The sequence below is a fragment of the Cibotium barometz genome, chromosome 59 (genome assembly GCF_041138505.1).
Source record: "Cibotium barometz isolate CiBa-2024 chromosome 59, ASM4113850v1, whole genome shotgun sequence".
NCBI lineage: Eukaryota > Viridiplantae > Streptophyta > Polypodiopsida > Cyatheales > Cibotiaceae > Cibotium > Cibotium barometz.
The window spans coordinates 36274677-36289864 of record NC_141104.1 but is presented as its reverse complement, the minus strand read 5'-3'; the positions used below and the strand labels follow the sequence as shown (position 1 = coordinate 36289864).

At 40.6% G+C, this 15188-nt stretch overlaps 1 protein-coding gene across 1 annotated transcript; it reads right to left on the bottom strand.

Annotated features, from left to right (window-relative positions):
• Nucleotides 1–13033: 13033 nt before the first annotated feature.
• LOC147605770 (flowering-promoting factor 1-like protein 1) lies at nucleotides 13034–14118 on the bottom strand. The gene is made up of 2 exons (XM_086793577.1): nucleotides 14049–14118; nucleotides 13034–13843 (listed from the first exon to the last, which is right to left on the bottom strand). The coding sequence occupies exon 2, from the start codon at nucleotides 13606–13608 to the stop codon at nucleotides 13294–13296; it is 315 nt and encodes a 104-aa protein (XP_086649703.1). The 5' UTR covers nucleotides 13609–13843; nucleotides 14049–14118; the 3' UTR covers nucleotides 13034–13293.
• Between the last annotated feature and the right edge of the window lie 1070 nt (nucleotides 14119–15188).

Genomic DNA, 15188 nt, shown 5'->3' with positions numbered 1-15188 from the left:
CGATACATACACCTCCTCATGCAAATCTCCATTTAAGAACGCAGTCTTTATGTCCAGCTGATGTACATTCCAACCATTATGAGCTGCTAATGCACAGATGCTACGAACAGTGGTCATACGACATGTGGGAGCAAAAGTCTCATCAAAATCAATGCCCTTCTCTTGAGCATAACCTTTTGCAACAAGCCTAGCCTTATGGCGATCCACTGTGCCATCAGGCTTACGCTTCAATTTGTATACCCACTTAGTGCCAATGGCCTTCTTGCCAGGGGGCAAGTCACATAAAGACCATGTACTATTCTTCATAATAGCATCGTATTCTGCTTGCATAGCAGCCATCCAATTTTCTGAACTTTGTGCCTCATCAAATGAAACAGGCTCACTTTCATCGCACATACTAGAAACAGCCAATGCATAACAATCTGACGCATAAGAGGCACCATGAGAGCCAGAACGAGTGCGACTAGACAAAGGGGCATCCAACTTGCTGTCACGCAAAGTCTGCACCAGCCATCTAGGCATGTTCCTAGAGCCCTCAATCTCTTGTCTCTCATCCTCAAGTGCATCATGCACATCTGCATCAGATATAGGCTGATCTGTGCCATCATTTAAAACCTGCATAGGCTGAAAAACTGCCTCATGAGGTATTGCACTTGACTGTGCACCACTAAAAAGAGGCAACAATGTATCATAGACATCACGTGAGCTGATATCTGTCTCCTTAGTACATGAAACCAAGGGCTGAACTGCATCTTCCACAAATACAACATCACGGCTAACCAAAATGCGCTTTGTCTGTGGATGATACAAACGATAGCCTTTGCTCTCAGCACTATATCCAACAAAAATACATTTGACAGCTTTGTCATCCAATTTTCTGCGATGTTGCACAGGCACTAATGCATATGCCAGGCAACCAAAAACACGTAAATGGCCAACAGATGGCTTGCGGCTATGCCAAGCCTCATATGGAGTGACAACCTGTAATGCTTTGGTGGGACACCTGTTTAGTACATAAGTGGCACACATGACAGCCTCAAGCCAAAAACCATGTGGTAGACTTTGACTCTTAACCATACATCTTGCCATTTCCATGAGAGACCTGTTTTTTCTCTCAGCCACACCATTTTGCTGTGGTGTATACGGCACTGTACATTGGTGTTTTATCCCACGCTCAGCCAGAAATGCATTAAATTCTGAAGACATATACTCCCCCCCTCGATCTGAACGGAGGGTGCCCATCTTACTTTCTGACACATTTTCAGCCATAACCAAAAACTGTTTGAAGCACAAAAACACTTCGGACTTTGCCTTCAAAGGATATACCCATGCATGCCTGGTAAAATCATCAATGAAAGTCACGAAGTAAAGGTAGTTTCCAAATGATGGAGTTTGCATGGGACCACAAACATCACTGTGAACAAGCTACAATCTGCGTTCAGCTCTCACTGATCCATCTTTGGGAAAGGAAGCACGCTGCATTTTACCCAATATGCAGCCCTCACAAACATGCTTGACAGGTGCCTCAAGCTTAGGCAAAGAAGACACCATTTCAGATTTCTGCAGGCGCAGCAAACTTGCAAAATTCAGATGACCAAAACGTGCATGCCACAGTTTTGCATTTGAAATAGCCTGCGTATCCATAATAGCACATGCTGAATCCTCTACACATTTGCCATCCATATTGAGCTTATACAGCCCTCGACATAGTGAACCAGATGCTACAATGATGTCACCACAAGAGAGATCATGAACAGTACATCTGTCATCCACAAATTTTACAACCAAACCTGTTTTGGCAAATGCGGAGACTGACAGCAGATTCTTTTTGATCCCTGGCACATACAATGCATCAAAAAGTGTAAAGGTGTTGCAATTTGCAACATTCAGCACAATCTGTCCAACTCCTTTAACGGGATAAGAGGAGTTATTGGCACAAGTGACAGTATTCCCTGTGGGAGCAGACTCAAGGAAAGTGAATAAACTGCGCTGCGAGGTGATATGCTTAGTGGCACCACTGTCAAAGTACCATACATCTGAATCTACTGCAGACATACATGTGTCATGCAAAGATGGGTCATAACTGCACTGCGCATTGAATGCCCATTCTGTATCTTGAACAACATTAGCAGATTCATTGTTAGAAGGAGAGGCATCTGCAACAGCCATACCAGCCTCTTTCTTCTTAGCCTCTTTCGCAGCCAGCTTAGGACACGCTTTGATGACATGATCATTTCCCTTACAGTACTTGCAAAATGTCTTCTGTTTGTCACCCTTCTTCTCATCTTTGTCTTCCTTCTTTGGTTGCGCAGCATTTGCAGATTTCTGCTTACTAGAAGAAAAGCCAGCTTTACCTTTCCCGCTTCTCTGACTACCAACGAAAGCTTGATCTGCGACACGCATAATATTCCTGTTTTGCCTTGACTGGTCTTCTTGCAGCAAAACAGAAACTAACTCCTCAAATGATAAGGCATTGGGATTGCCTTTCATCATCAAGCGAAGAGTGGAAGCAAAACCCTGATAAGAATCTGGTAGACCATTCAAAACAGTCTGCACAAGTGAACTGTCTGACAGGATTTCATCTGCAGAAATGAGCTGCTCTTTGAAATCCTTGATCTTTGTCAAAAAGCTATCCATAGAATCACCTTCGTTCATATGCTCACTCTCCAACTGTTTTCGGAGGTAAGCAACACGAGCCTCATTTCTTGCCTGATACAATGTGCCTGATACAATGTGGCCCGAATCTGCTCTGCTGAAAGTGGTGGTTCTCGAACAGCTGCTACAGCACTTGTGCCTGCACCATCATCAACAGTACCTGTTTCTGATGTGTTTGCAGCATTCCCAGCCACAATAGGACGTGCATCAATACCCTGCACAATGTTCCATAACCCCTTTGCTACCAATACATGTCGCATCATATATGCCCACAATGGATAGTTGGTGCCATCCAACTTATCCTCAGCAGCCAACATGCGGAATACATCATTGTTGTCAGCCATGGCCAATGACTGTACTACTAGATGTAAATGCTGTCTGTAAGAGGTAAACCTGTATAAAATCGACCTGTGCTATGTGCACAGCCCAAAACAGACGAATGGGCACCTGTCCTGCAGATTTTAATCTTGACAGAAAATCTGCACAGTAGGACGATTTTGCCTGCGCAGTACTTGGAATGCAAAAACGGAGGGCGAAATGACTTCAGATCAAAATTCTGAAACGAACAAACCCTACGGGCTCTCCCACGGCATATACTAACCTGCAGACGCTCGTGAAACCTCGTCGCAATCGGAGGAGATGAAGCGGCAGGTGCCGGTGATGCTGCCCGGGAGGAGGAAGCCTGCTCTGATACCAATTGTTGGAATTAGGGTTGCAGGAATGCACACACAACTTCAAGAAGATGAGGAAGCTTGAGCACAACACAGTAGTGTATTATGAGTGCCAAAAATGAAAGATAACAAGCCCTAGAAGATAATGGGCGTATATACAATGCACGGGGGAAAAAACCTCCTAGTGAGGGAAAAAGTGCCCCGGCGGTCCTAAGTGTGTTCACACACATCACTACTATAATATGGTAACAAAAGAGGCCTAGGGTTAGGGTTAGTGGCATCTCTACAAAAGAGATGTTAGCTAAAGAAAGTGGACGTTTTTTGCCATTCCCATAAGCTATTGAGTGAAGCTCTTGAGCTCTCAAGCTATGGCAGCTCTCTAACTCTCTCTCTATTGTACTCTAATGAGCATGAAGCTCCAATGAGTATAGCTCCACTTCATTCTCTTAATCTGTTTTAGCATCATTAAAGTAGATTAATCTATGATTAGTTGAATGCTTCTTTCTTTCTCTTGTGTATGCTGCATGCTTGTATTGTGTGTGTATAGTCTCCATTGATGCAAGCTCTTGCCCACTTCTTTGGCAATGAGTTATTCATGGATAGACTCTCTCTATGAGCTTGTGGGTTTGTGAATGTTACATTCTCTGCTTGCTTAAGCTTGTGGGTTAGTAGATGCACGCTCATGGATTTGCAGGCATTAGGGAAAGCTAAGATTTAATCAATGTTTGAATGGGATTAAGAGATTGCTATGCATTGCTTGTTGTCTTGATTAGTGTAGTGGATTTAAGGGATTGAGAGATTGATTGAGGTGTTGAATGGTTGAATCATCTAGTGGTGGTTTGTGTATGTGAACTCTCCCTCATGGGATAAGCCTTCATGCACCAATCGGGTCGAGTCCTTGGATTTCTTAACACATTTGTAGATCGGTAAGCACTATATTGCACAGTAGAGAGAACTGCTCTACAATCCACCAGCATTTATGTTAGTAGTGGAACCATATGACACGGATCTTTTGAAGTTGCAATTGTAAAGAACCTCGAAGCCCCACTTCTATACAATAGGGTGGGCATAACACCTTCTTCATTCTTGCTCTCCACCTGGTATCCACCTTCCCACAATGAAGATACCTACTTGAGGTTCGTTTCCTATAGAAATTGGCCATATCTTGGGTGGTGGATTGGGCTTGGGTCTATGTTGTTGTCCACAATATAGCAATGAAGCACATGGTCAGGACAGAACCACATCCATTGTCTAATGATACCATTAAGGTGCTTGTGATAGCCTTTATTAAAGGAAGGTGCAGGCACACCCTTAGTAGATCTGATGATGTGTTGTCCACACCTCTTACCCCCACGAGGTGTTCTGCTGCATTTGACCTTCCTGCCAATGTATGTCCTTCCGATTTCCCACATTGCTTCATACACCTTGCACTCAATGGCATTTCCCTCTGTGACTTCTACAGTTCTTTCTGGGAGTACTGCTTTTATCATGTTCTTTGAAATTGAACTTTCGTGGCCTCCCAGAATACTTGCGGTCTCTTACATGTGTGTTGTACCACGACGAGTGGCATACTCGCCACATGTCACATGCCATGCAACCACGCCATGCATGGATGCCATGTGTAGTGCGTAGTGCACATGGTGCCACATACATTGTGCACTACACGTGGTGCCCACATAGATTACGCGGTGGCAAAATCCACGTGGGCACCACGTGAATCACACATGGTGCCACCCACGTGTGTCACCATCGGTAGCACACGTGGCTCAATGTGGTGGCCACGTGGACTAAGCAGTCCATGTGTCGTTGGCCACGTGTAATGCCCAAGATTGACCATTACACGTGGCAGTGCCACTTGGACTATTTAGTCCACGTGGTGGAGTGGCCATGTAGACTGTTTAGTCCATGTGGCTAACCTCATGGCCATGCCACATGGACTCGTGGTTAACCAATTAAACTATTTAGTCCACATGACCTTGCCATGTGTAATGCTCGTACTAAGGCATTACACATGGCACGGCAATGTGGACTAAATTTCCATGTTGTGGTGCCATGGGTAATGCCCGAGTGTACGAGCATTACACATGGCCAAGCCACTTGTAATGCTCACATGTGGGCATCACACACGGTGGCCATGTGCCCCTATAAAACACTTTTTCAAGGGTACCCATTAAAAAAAACACTTTTAAAAAAAGGGAGAAAAAGAGAAGAGATTCAAAGAAAGCAAAGTGCGAAGTGTTAAAGAAAGCAGGGTGTTGGAGTTTTCATTAGAAGAAGCTTCTACACATGCTTGCCTTTTTCCTAATTCTACCAATGCATGTCACTTGTAATATCCATGTTCTCTACATGTGATAGAGACATAGGCATCGTCCTTTCATGAACCTATCTTGAGCATTATTACGGATAGTTATCTAAGTACATGTTTGGATTGGGGAGCCATGGTAGAATGGGGTGAAAGCTTGGCCCATAGTACAACCCATCACTTGGACCTTCCTACAATTGGTAGGACCCTTGCATGTCTCACCTATACAACAACCCCACCTATTCAATCCACCATGCCTTTGCCAAATCCCTACAGAGCTATAGAAGTCACCTATCTCCCTTTTAGTTGTGGACACCACCATGCACAAATCCGCTACCATGCCTCTAATAAGGTATTGATCTTAACTACCTAACAAAAGGGATGTCAAGTGAATTTCAAAGAAAGTAGTAAAAAGAGTCTAAGACACCAGTTGCATGTTGAAGAAGTCCTTGTGTCAAATCAGTGCCCCCACACGGGCACACCTTCTACCCATTGCCCATGCATGTCATCAACATATTTCAGTATGGGCATCATAATTTTTTCATTTATCACATCTCACGGTATGCACAAACACATTATGAGGAAAATACCAAGCCCAATCCCAACATGCTGTGTACATAGAAGAAGTGTATATAAGAAAGTGTGTAGAGGATCCCAAGTGGCTAAAGTAATGTGGCAAAAGGTGGATTTGCACAGGTGCAAAACGAACATGGGAAGTGTATGGGTGAACGAGTGAGCTTGGCGGCACTATGTTCCAAAAGAAAGCAAGGCGCGACAGGCTAAAGACAGGGGATAGTTTTTTTGGAAGTGTGTTTCATCGAGGGAGTATCTAGAGAGACCACCAGGGAGAGGAAAGTGAGAAAGAGACTGCAGTGGTGGAGAAGTCTTGTAGGGCAGTTTGATTTGTAGAAGATTGCAGGCTGGAGTTTCTCCATATTTTCAAGATTGAAGAGAAAAGAATAGTAGAGTGTGAGAAGATTGGATGAGTCAAAGAAGAGGGAGTGCTGAAGACCAGAGAGTCATCTAGGATGTGTTTGCCCTAGGTTCTCTATGCAGCATCTCTATTAGAGACTTGACAGTTCAGATTCTTGCTCAGCTATAACTATTATCTATTAGCTCAGCGTTGGCTAGTTTGTGTGAGAAAAAGACCTGCCATTCGTGGCAGTGGATTCAAAAAGTTTGAAGTTGTGTTCCTAAGGTCTATCTCTGGAAGACTCCAAAAGTTTTCTTGATATTTTCTTCTCGTATGTTAAGACCCTACATCCCATGGCTATTGAGACACTGATATGTTTTTGTCTATATGGTGAAGTATGAGAGTTTGAATTGTGTCAGTTCTGAATGGATGCAAAGTGTTTATGTTTTGGTGTTTTTATTGTGGTAATGAACAAGTTGCTTTGATAGAGTTTAGGGAGATTGAATCCTTGTGTGTGTTGGTCTAATGTTTGAGGAACTGATTGTGAGTCAGTGCTTACTCAATCTACATTAGTTGAAAAGTTACAGAGTCGGACAAGGTCAGTTGAGTATCAGATGAAGTCAGCTGAAGGTGTAGAGGGCTTGGTTTGGCTTATCTAGGATTGAGGGAAGTGTTTGTGAGTTACAGTTAACTGTGAGAGGTCGGCAGGAGCAGTCAGATGGGCTTGTGGGCTGAATGATGATCCAGAGTCAGCTACCGAGAGTGCTTATAGTGTTGGATCCTTACTAGAGTTGAGTGTTCTAAGAATCTAAGAGTAGTGTCAGAGGACATGGAGGAGAGGAAGTTTGATGTAGGTAAGTATAATCAGCAAAGTCAATTCAGTCAGCACATTGAGAGTGTAAGTAGCCAAAGATCAAGAAGAGTCAGAGAACACGCGAGAGAAAGTTTCTAATTCAGTTGATGAAGTTGAGTCAGTCATGTTTGTTTCAAATAGCTGAGTCGGTTTCAGTTGGATTTAAGAAGGGAGGTGTCAGCTAAGTGTTTGGTAAGCCTGTAGGGTTGTGGATTTCAGGTTAGGTGAGGTTGGAGGAATATAGAAGAGTATGGAGGACTCATTTTGGACTAGGTTCAACAACAACCATGTGATTCTATTTATAGACTCAAGAAGACATATGGAGGAGTTAGGTGGGTTGGATTCGAAGGTGTGGAAGTGTTTGATTGTGTCAAAACTGAAGGGATAAGGATAGGTGCAAAGTTGATTAGTGCCCATGGAGCTGGGAACTTAGTGTCCCCTAGTTCTGATCCCTTTAGGTTTTCTTCTTTTGTGTCTATTAGTGGTGTTATAGAGTCCATCACCCAGCAACCTCACAACATGAACCTGTAACTAACCTCATCAACATCACAAACCCTCTAGGTATATCTATAGATGGGGGGATCATGACAAGTGTAAGCTTGGCCCATGGTATGGCCCATCACCTACTAGAGAACCCTTCACCTTCTGCGACCTTCCATACATATATCCTTTTTTTAAACTCCAATTAACTACCAATAAAACCTTACCTTGGCCTCTGACATATTCATTAAGAAAATACCCCATCTCTAGGCATTGTCATGCTATGATATCTGAGAGTAATACCATATTGTTATGCCAAGATGGACCTCCATCTACCAATGCTCTTCATTCCATGGGTTCCTAGTAGTCATTCCACCAAACCAAGCATGTGGACCACTTCTACCATGTCATGTTGAAGGGTCGGCATCACTTCCACAACCAATGGAGGCTCAGCATGAAGAACCTCTACATCACGTATCACTTTTCATGTTGTGGCAAAAATCCTACCATCATGGTGCTTCTCAAAGATGCTTAGCACTTTTCCCTGTCATCTTGATGTAGACTGGTCCCAAACTGACCACTTAACCTTGGGCCACCCACCACCTAATTGGCATGTCTAGACCATTCACACCATGGCAATAGCTTCACCACCCACTTGGGTGATGTGAGGATGTGGTCACCATTAGGAAGGGGGTTATGTTAACCATTTTATAGGGTTACCTAGTTTTTCTTGCCTGACCTACCATATGGGGCCTATCCATATTACCCATATAAAGGGAAAATACAAAGAAAACTTACCCCATGAGCTTAATATCAAATGGGAAAAGTCTATGGACTTAGTTGGCTAGCCTAGTGTGAAAACTAGTCACTTGAATATAAGTTATTTTTGACAATAAGTAATACACAATCATTCCCTGCAATAGCTCCTTTTATGAGATCTCCTTCTTTCCTTTTTCTTCCTTACCTTCTTCATGATGCCTCGAGGGGGTTCACTTAAAAATATATAAGTCTACTATGTGTGCAATCATTAGGAGGAGTTTTTTAAACTAAGGTTTTGAGAGAATTTTATAAAAATCTACTTACATAAAGCATTTTTAAATGGAATTTAAAAAACCGTAAGTTTATAAAGAAATGGGATCATTTTAGTAAGTCAAACTAACAAAATAGGACTGAAGGGGCCACTCTTTATGCTCTTATCTAGTAGATGGACATGGTTATATAGAGGAGTTAAAAGTGTGCAAAGTTTCTCCTACATCCTTAACATATTGAGATGAGTATGTTGGTAGGACAACCATTGGTTGATTGTAGTCAATAGCATAACGATGGTGTAATTTATCTCATATACTTTATGCCCTAATGAAAGCAAGGCTAGTGCTAACAACAACATTCTTCTAGGCTAAACCTCAAGGGCAGGTGCCTACTTTAAGCGCAAGGAAAATAAGGCATGATGTAGTATAACCACATGTATTTGAAGCCACATAACCATGTTGGCAAGTTGGTTCTATAATAATATAGTTTGCAGAGTCCTCCCCATCTGAATTATGGGGTACATGGTGGTGTTAGAGAAAACTTATCTATAGATTAGCATCTTCATTATAAGAATTATGTCCAAACATTCAAGATCTAAGAAAATAAGGTGTTGGTAACTTGCATTGTGGGCAAGTGAGGGCAAACTCAAAGCACAACATAAAAGGTAAGGCACTTCAAGATAGTAAGGGAAGTGTTGAAAAAGTGAGGAAGCCTTACAGAGTCTACTCAAGAAGAGCCCGAGAGGGATTTTCACTACCTAAGATTTAGCAAGGACTTCTCCTACTTTGGCCTACCTTGTAAATCCTACAAGACAAAAAGTATTGTGGAAAAATGTTTACCAAGTCTCCTATTTTGATCCAATAGCAGGGTCAAGACGAGGCACAAGCTAGGGGAGCCCTAATAAACCAAATTGATGGAAATTCCTTCTCAACGGAGGTTCTAAAGAGGTTAATAGAAGGGCCTACAATAGCACCAACATAGCTATAGAATCAAGCAAGAATCTTATAAACATGAGCAACATCAAATGTAGTAGATGAAGTAATGTCTTGCATAAAATTAGATGAAGCAGAATCAGATGCAGTAGTAGTTGAAGAGATCTTGCTTAAAATTAGAAGAAACTCTGAAGCAATACCTTGCGTAAAAGTAGAGGCCTTAAAAAATATAAGAAGGTGACAATGAAAGATCAAAGGGTCGATAGATAGATGTGGATCACGAAGATGACATAGAGCCATCACCCACTCTCTTGCTTATGTGGATTAAAGTGGATAAATGCATTATTGGGAAAGATGCAAATATATGAGAGGTATTTAATTACGTCATGTTTGCCTTTTAAAACATGATTCCCTTCCTATATAAGCTAGTTCAAATTTTCCCATTCTCAAGCATAGCTATATCCTTTTCCCATTCTCAAGCATAGCTATATCCTTTTCCCATGACCTTGACCTTCATATGGCATCTCCACATTCTTTTCATACCTACCCATGCATGTGCTACTAGGATGTTTCCATGAATAACGTCTACATGGAGTATGCATTTGCACATGTGGAGGACAAAGGACCCTCCAATACCCTGTAGCTCCCTAAGATCCTTTAGAGGTTTCATCTATCATAGTTTAGCAATGATTATGGTTTCACATTTTAAATCTAGTTTCTTAACATAGTAGGTCTACATTTGGACATATAGAGGACAAAGGAACCACTCTGTAGTTCCCTAAGACTCCTCAGAGGTTTCACCTATCATAGTTTAGGAATGGTTATGGTTTCCATTTTAAATCTAGTTTCTCAACATAATAGGTCTACATAATCTCTTTCACCTCCCTGAACATCTAATTATGCCCTCCAAGGTAGCCCTGGAATGCTCGTAATCTCCTACACCTCCTAGCTAGTCATAGAGATGCAATTTCCCAACCACCCTTGTCATGGAAGCTCGCGGGTGCACTACTAATAAACCTTATGTATCACGTGCATTCAAGGGGTATAAAAAAAACTCCTTATTTATGAATTTTTCATGAATAAAATGACCCCTTTGTTCATGAGTTCTTTTTTTTCAAAATCAATTAAAAAAACCCCTTCTGTAAATGTATTTATGTAAATCTACCTTGAAATGTTGAATTAAAAACCCCTTTGAATTCACAAGCTATACTTCCATATTTCTAGGAACCCCTCGATCATGGAAGCCAACTTAGCAATGTAATCTCTGGTCTTGTTTTTCCTTAACAATACCTAGTACTTCCATCAAGGATATCTTAGTATATTTTCTTAGCCATTTTGAGCAAACACTCACATGGCACAAGGGTTGCATTCCGTCAAGGAGACCTTAGCATATTTGTTTGGCCATCCTTAACAAACACTCACATGGCACAAGGGTTGCATTTCGTCAAGGAGACCTTAGCATATTTGTTTGGCCATCCTTAACAAACACTCACATGGCACAAGGGTTTCCCTCAAGGGACTAAGGTAAGAAAGCTTAAATAAACATACCTCCAAGAAATCTTGCAGACTATTACATCCCTTTCAAAAAAAAGATGCCAAGCTCCATCATTACTCTCTAGTAGAGGTCCACGAAAGCTTGGACCCCATTACATCCCTTTCAAAAACCAAAGATGTTAAGCTCCACCATTACTTTCTTGAAGAAATCTTGGAGAACATTACATTCCTTTCAAAAAAAGGATAATAGACCTTGAGAGAACATGTAGATATCCCATTTTTATATAGAGTATTATTTATTAGAGGGTGCTATGAATCCTCATTTATTCAAGAGGGATCATGCAAATATATATGATAAGAAGGAACATCTATATAAGATCACAAAGTCGTGCGTTACAAGTAGAAATTTACACCATTAAATCAAAGTGATATTTACAAATATCCTATATGTAAGTGGTGAAACACCACTCATGTGAGTGAGGGATGGCAACTTTACCCTCTTTGAAGACCCTCTTTGAAGAGTAGTAATAGTGCACAACACTAGGATGTAGAGCTCTTTGCATTGTAAAGGATGGTTCTCATAGGCATTTGAGAATGAAGCATTTGCCACTAACTGATAATGTGACATAGACAAAGTACCCTAGAGTATACTCATAATTTGGAACACAAGTATGCTTATATATGAAGCTTCAATGGATCTAGGAATGGTTAGATGCCAAGTTCAGATTAAGATTCCTCTTTGACATGTACACACTTGGTGATAAACCCAAGCTTAGAGAAACTTTGAGATCATTTTATGTTGATAGAGATAATTTCTACGTCCAACATGAAATTGGTAGACTTGACACACATGGGGTGATGATTGAAGAAGTTTGCATGGAATCCCTTGAGATAGAGAAGAAACTTTTTTGATGATAGAAGTATAAGTTTGGCTACACTAAAAGATAAGCTACTTTAGTGTTAATGCAAATTGTATTCCTTGTATTATTTGTTCTTACTCCCTTATCTCCCCTAAACACTTAGGCCTCGCGTGGATAATATGTGCAATTTTATTTAGATTACAGAGAAAAAGGGTATAGCTAGATATGCTACTTAGATTTCTAAGAGTCTTTATCCGCTAGGGAATATGCTTAGTTTTCAAGAATTTCATTTACTCCTAATTGTTTGATTTTATTAATCTTGAATCCCACAAAATATGCTTCCAAAATAGTGGCCCGGCTTGTTCATGGGCACTTTTGGTTCTCCTTGGGTTTTGTTTGGGTATTTAGTTTCCACGTGACCTTCTTTGTAGACTATAGCAGAAAAAATATTTCAAAAAAATAGGTTATCCAAAAGCTTCCATAATGATAGTATGCCCTAGATATTCAAAGGAAAATGTTGGGCTATATACAAAAAGAGTAAAAGTGAGACCATCAATTCAATATATACCATAAGTTGAATACATAGATTTAAAAGTGGAAAAGTTTTTTTTTTCCACTTCTTGCTTTTCAGTCCTCCCCTTGTTATGTTTTGCATGGGGCATAAGGATCTAGATGTCAACTTTCAAGACTTTGGTTTCTTGATTATATATGAGCACTAGCATTCATATTTAGGTTTGTTAAAAGCATGTTTACAAGACCAAGTTTGTAAATACAATATGTGGCAACAATCAACTCTCAAAACTTTGGTTTCATAATTATATATATCAGCACAAGGATTCACATTTAGGTTAAATGCTAAAAGTATTTTTTAAAAACCAAGTTTACAAATACATCATCAGTATTTTTAAAAGAAAAAAGTTCTTACCATAGTGCTTTCCACTATATGGAATTAGGGGGATTAGACACTTATTGCTCGCTATAGTAGGTAGGAAATAGACACACGAAGACCCCTAAGGATTTCATGTAAACTTGATCGTGTAAAGGGATTTGTTTGGGATTACCGTCGCCGGAGAATGGGAGGAGGCGGAGAAGGCGGGCGGACACTCACTGATCTTGAACTAGAAAATGCTCGCGGTTCTTCATCACGATGTCGAGCATGTGCATGAGCCTGAAGCTGCCGAAGTCCGATGGGAGGGTGATGAGATGGGTGGACGACTGGCCCCTGTGGAACTGGATGGTGCCCGGCTGCTCGTAAGGGTACCGGCGCCATCCCAGCCCCAAAAGCCTCTGCTGAAGCTGCTCGTAGGAACGCACGGCCTCATTGGTGGGGCGGTACACCAGCACCTTGCGCTCAGCGCTCTCCGCATGAGGGACCACCAGCCTAGCCACCCCATGGTCGAAGTGCCACACACCGGCCATCTAGTGTGGGGATAACAATGCGCCCTCACAGTGCAGGGTTCTATTAATTAGCTGCAAATGCCTCACAATGCAGGGTTAATGCAGGGTTGCTACTTACTCTCTTCTGCTTGGAATGAAGGAGGCGTTTATAAGAGGAAAATGGGCAGCAACTGTGCACGATCCGGTAAATATCTCACATTTGCGTCACAACTATGTTGCATGGGCCATAAACCTGAGAGCCCTATCGCCCACAATCCTACACACCGTGTTTCCGGTGTGAGAAGGAAGTCTGCGAATCAAACACGGAGCAACCTGCCCCTCTCTCTACCTTATAGCTAAAATTAAAACCTAAGGTACAACCGAAAATTGTCCTTTTTCTGTGAGCCTGAAACGTATCTCAAACAAACAATAAATTAAAAGCAAAAAATTGAGCAAGAAAAGTGTATGATGGGCAGGCTTACTAAGGCTTCGAGAAACCCGAGCATCTCCGACATCCTCATAAATGATGACACAGTTGCTTGTGAAAAACGGAGGAGAGGCTGTGCGACGTAAATGACGTAATTGCACATCGAGCCTTTTTTTAATAAATCAGGATTAAATTATTACTGTAGTTCAATTATAGTAACTTTGTTTAAAAAATAAACCAGCATTAGATTATTAGTAACTTTCTTTACTAAATCAGCATTAAATAATTATTATTATAAACCATCATTAAATTATTACTATGATTGAATTATATGGACTTCTTTTCTTGCCAAATAAGCAGCATTTCATTGATCAAGTGGCATGATTAGATTAGAATGGGAAATCCAACAAATGTTCATCACATCACATGTACAAAGCACTTCATCAGCATATCTTTTATTGTTTATTACTACTTTTGAAAGAAGTGCCGTATCCATTCTAAATCCATGGAACTTTCCATACATACTCTTCTAGGATATAAAGATGAGGATAAACAAGTCTACAAAGTCACTCAAGATGTTTGATAGTTTGGAAGAATATCTCATTGAGAAATTGATTAATAGCAATAATGCTCGTATGTCACTTCAATGATGTAAAGCTCTACTTGTATTATTGACACCCTTGATATGTCTTTAAACCTAAACCTCACCTTATTCATGCTATGCTACTAAACCTTGAGCAAGAAGTAACATAAATAATTCATGCACGAGACTCAAAGCATATCCTTTCCTAAGAATATTTTCTTTTGTAATGTTTATGTCAATTACTCCTCTGTGAATTTTGAGTATTTAAAATGACCTCCTTTTTATACAAACTTACTTTTTTTTTGAAAATTTATTACAAAATCCCTTATATAAGTTCATTTCTGTAAATTTATCCCAAAAAGTGAATTAAAGTTTTATAAATGCATGAAAATAATCCCTTATGTAAGTACATCATGTGTGTTCAAGAGGTATATTAAAACCCCCTTATCTGTGAGTTTGAGTATTTAAAATGGCCCCTTTTTTATACAAACTTACTTTTTTTGAAAATTTATTACAAAATCCCTTATATAAGTACATTTCTGTAAATTTATCCCAAAAAAAGGAATTACATTTTATAAGCGCATGAAAATAATCCCTTATGTAAGTACATTT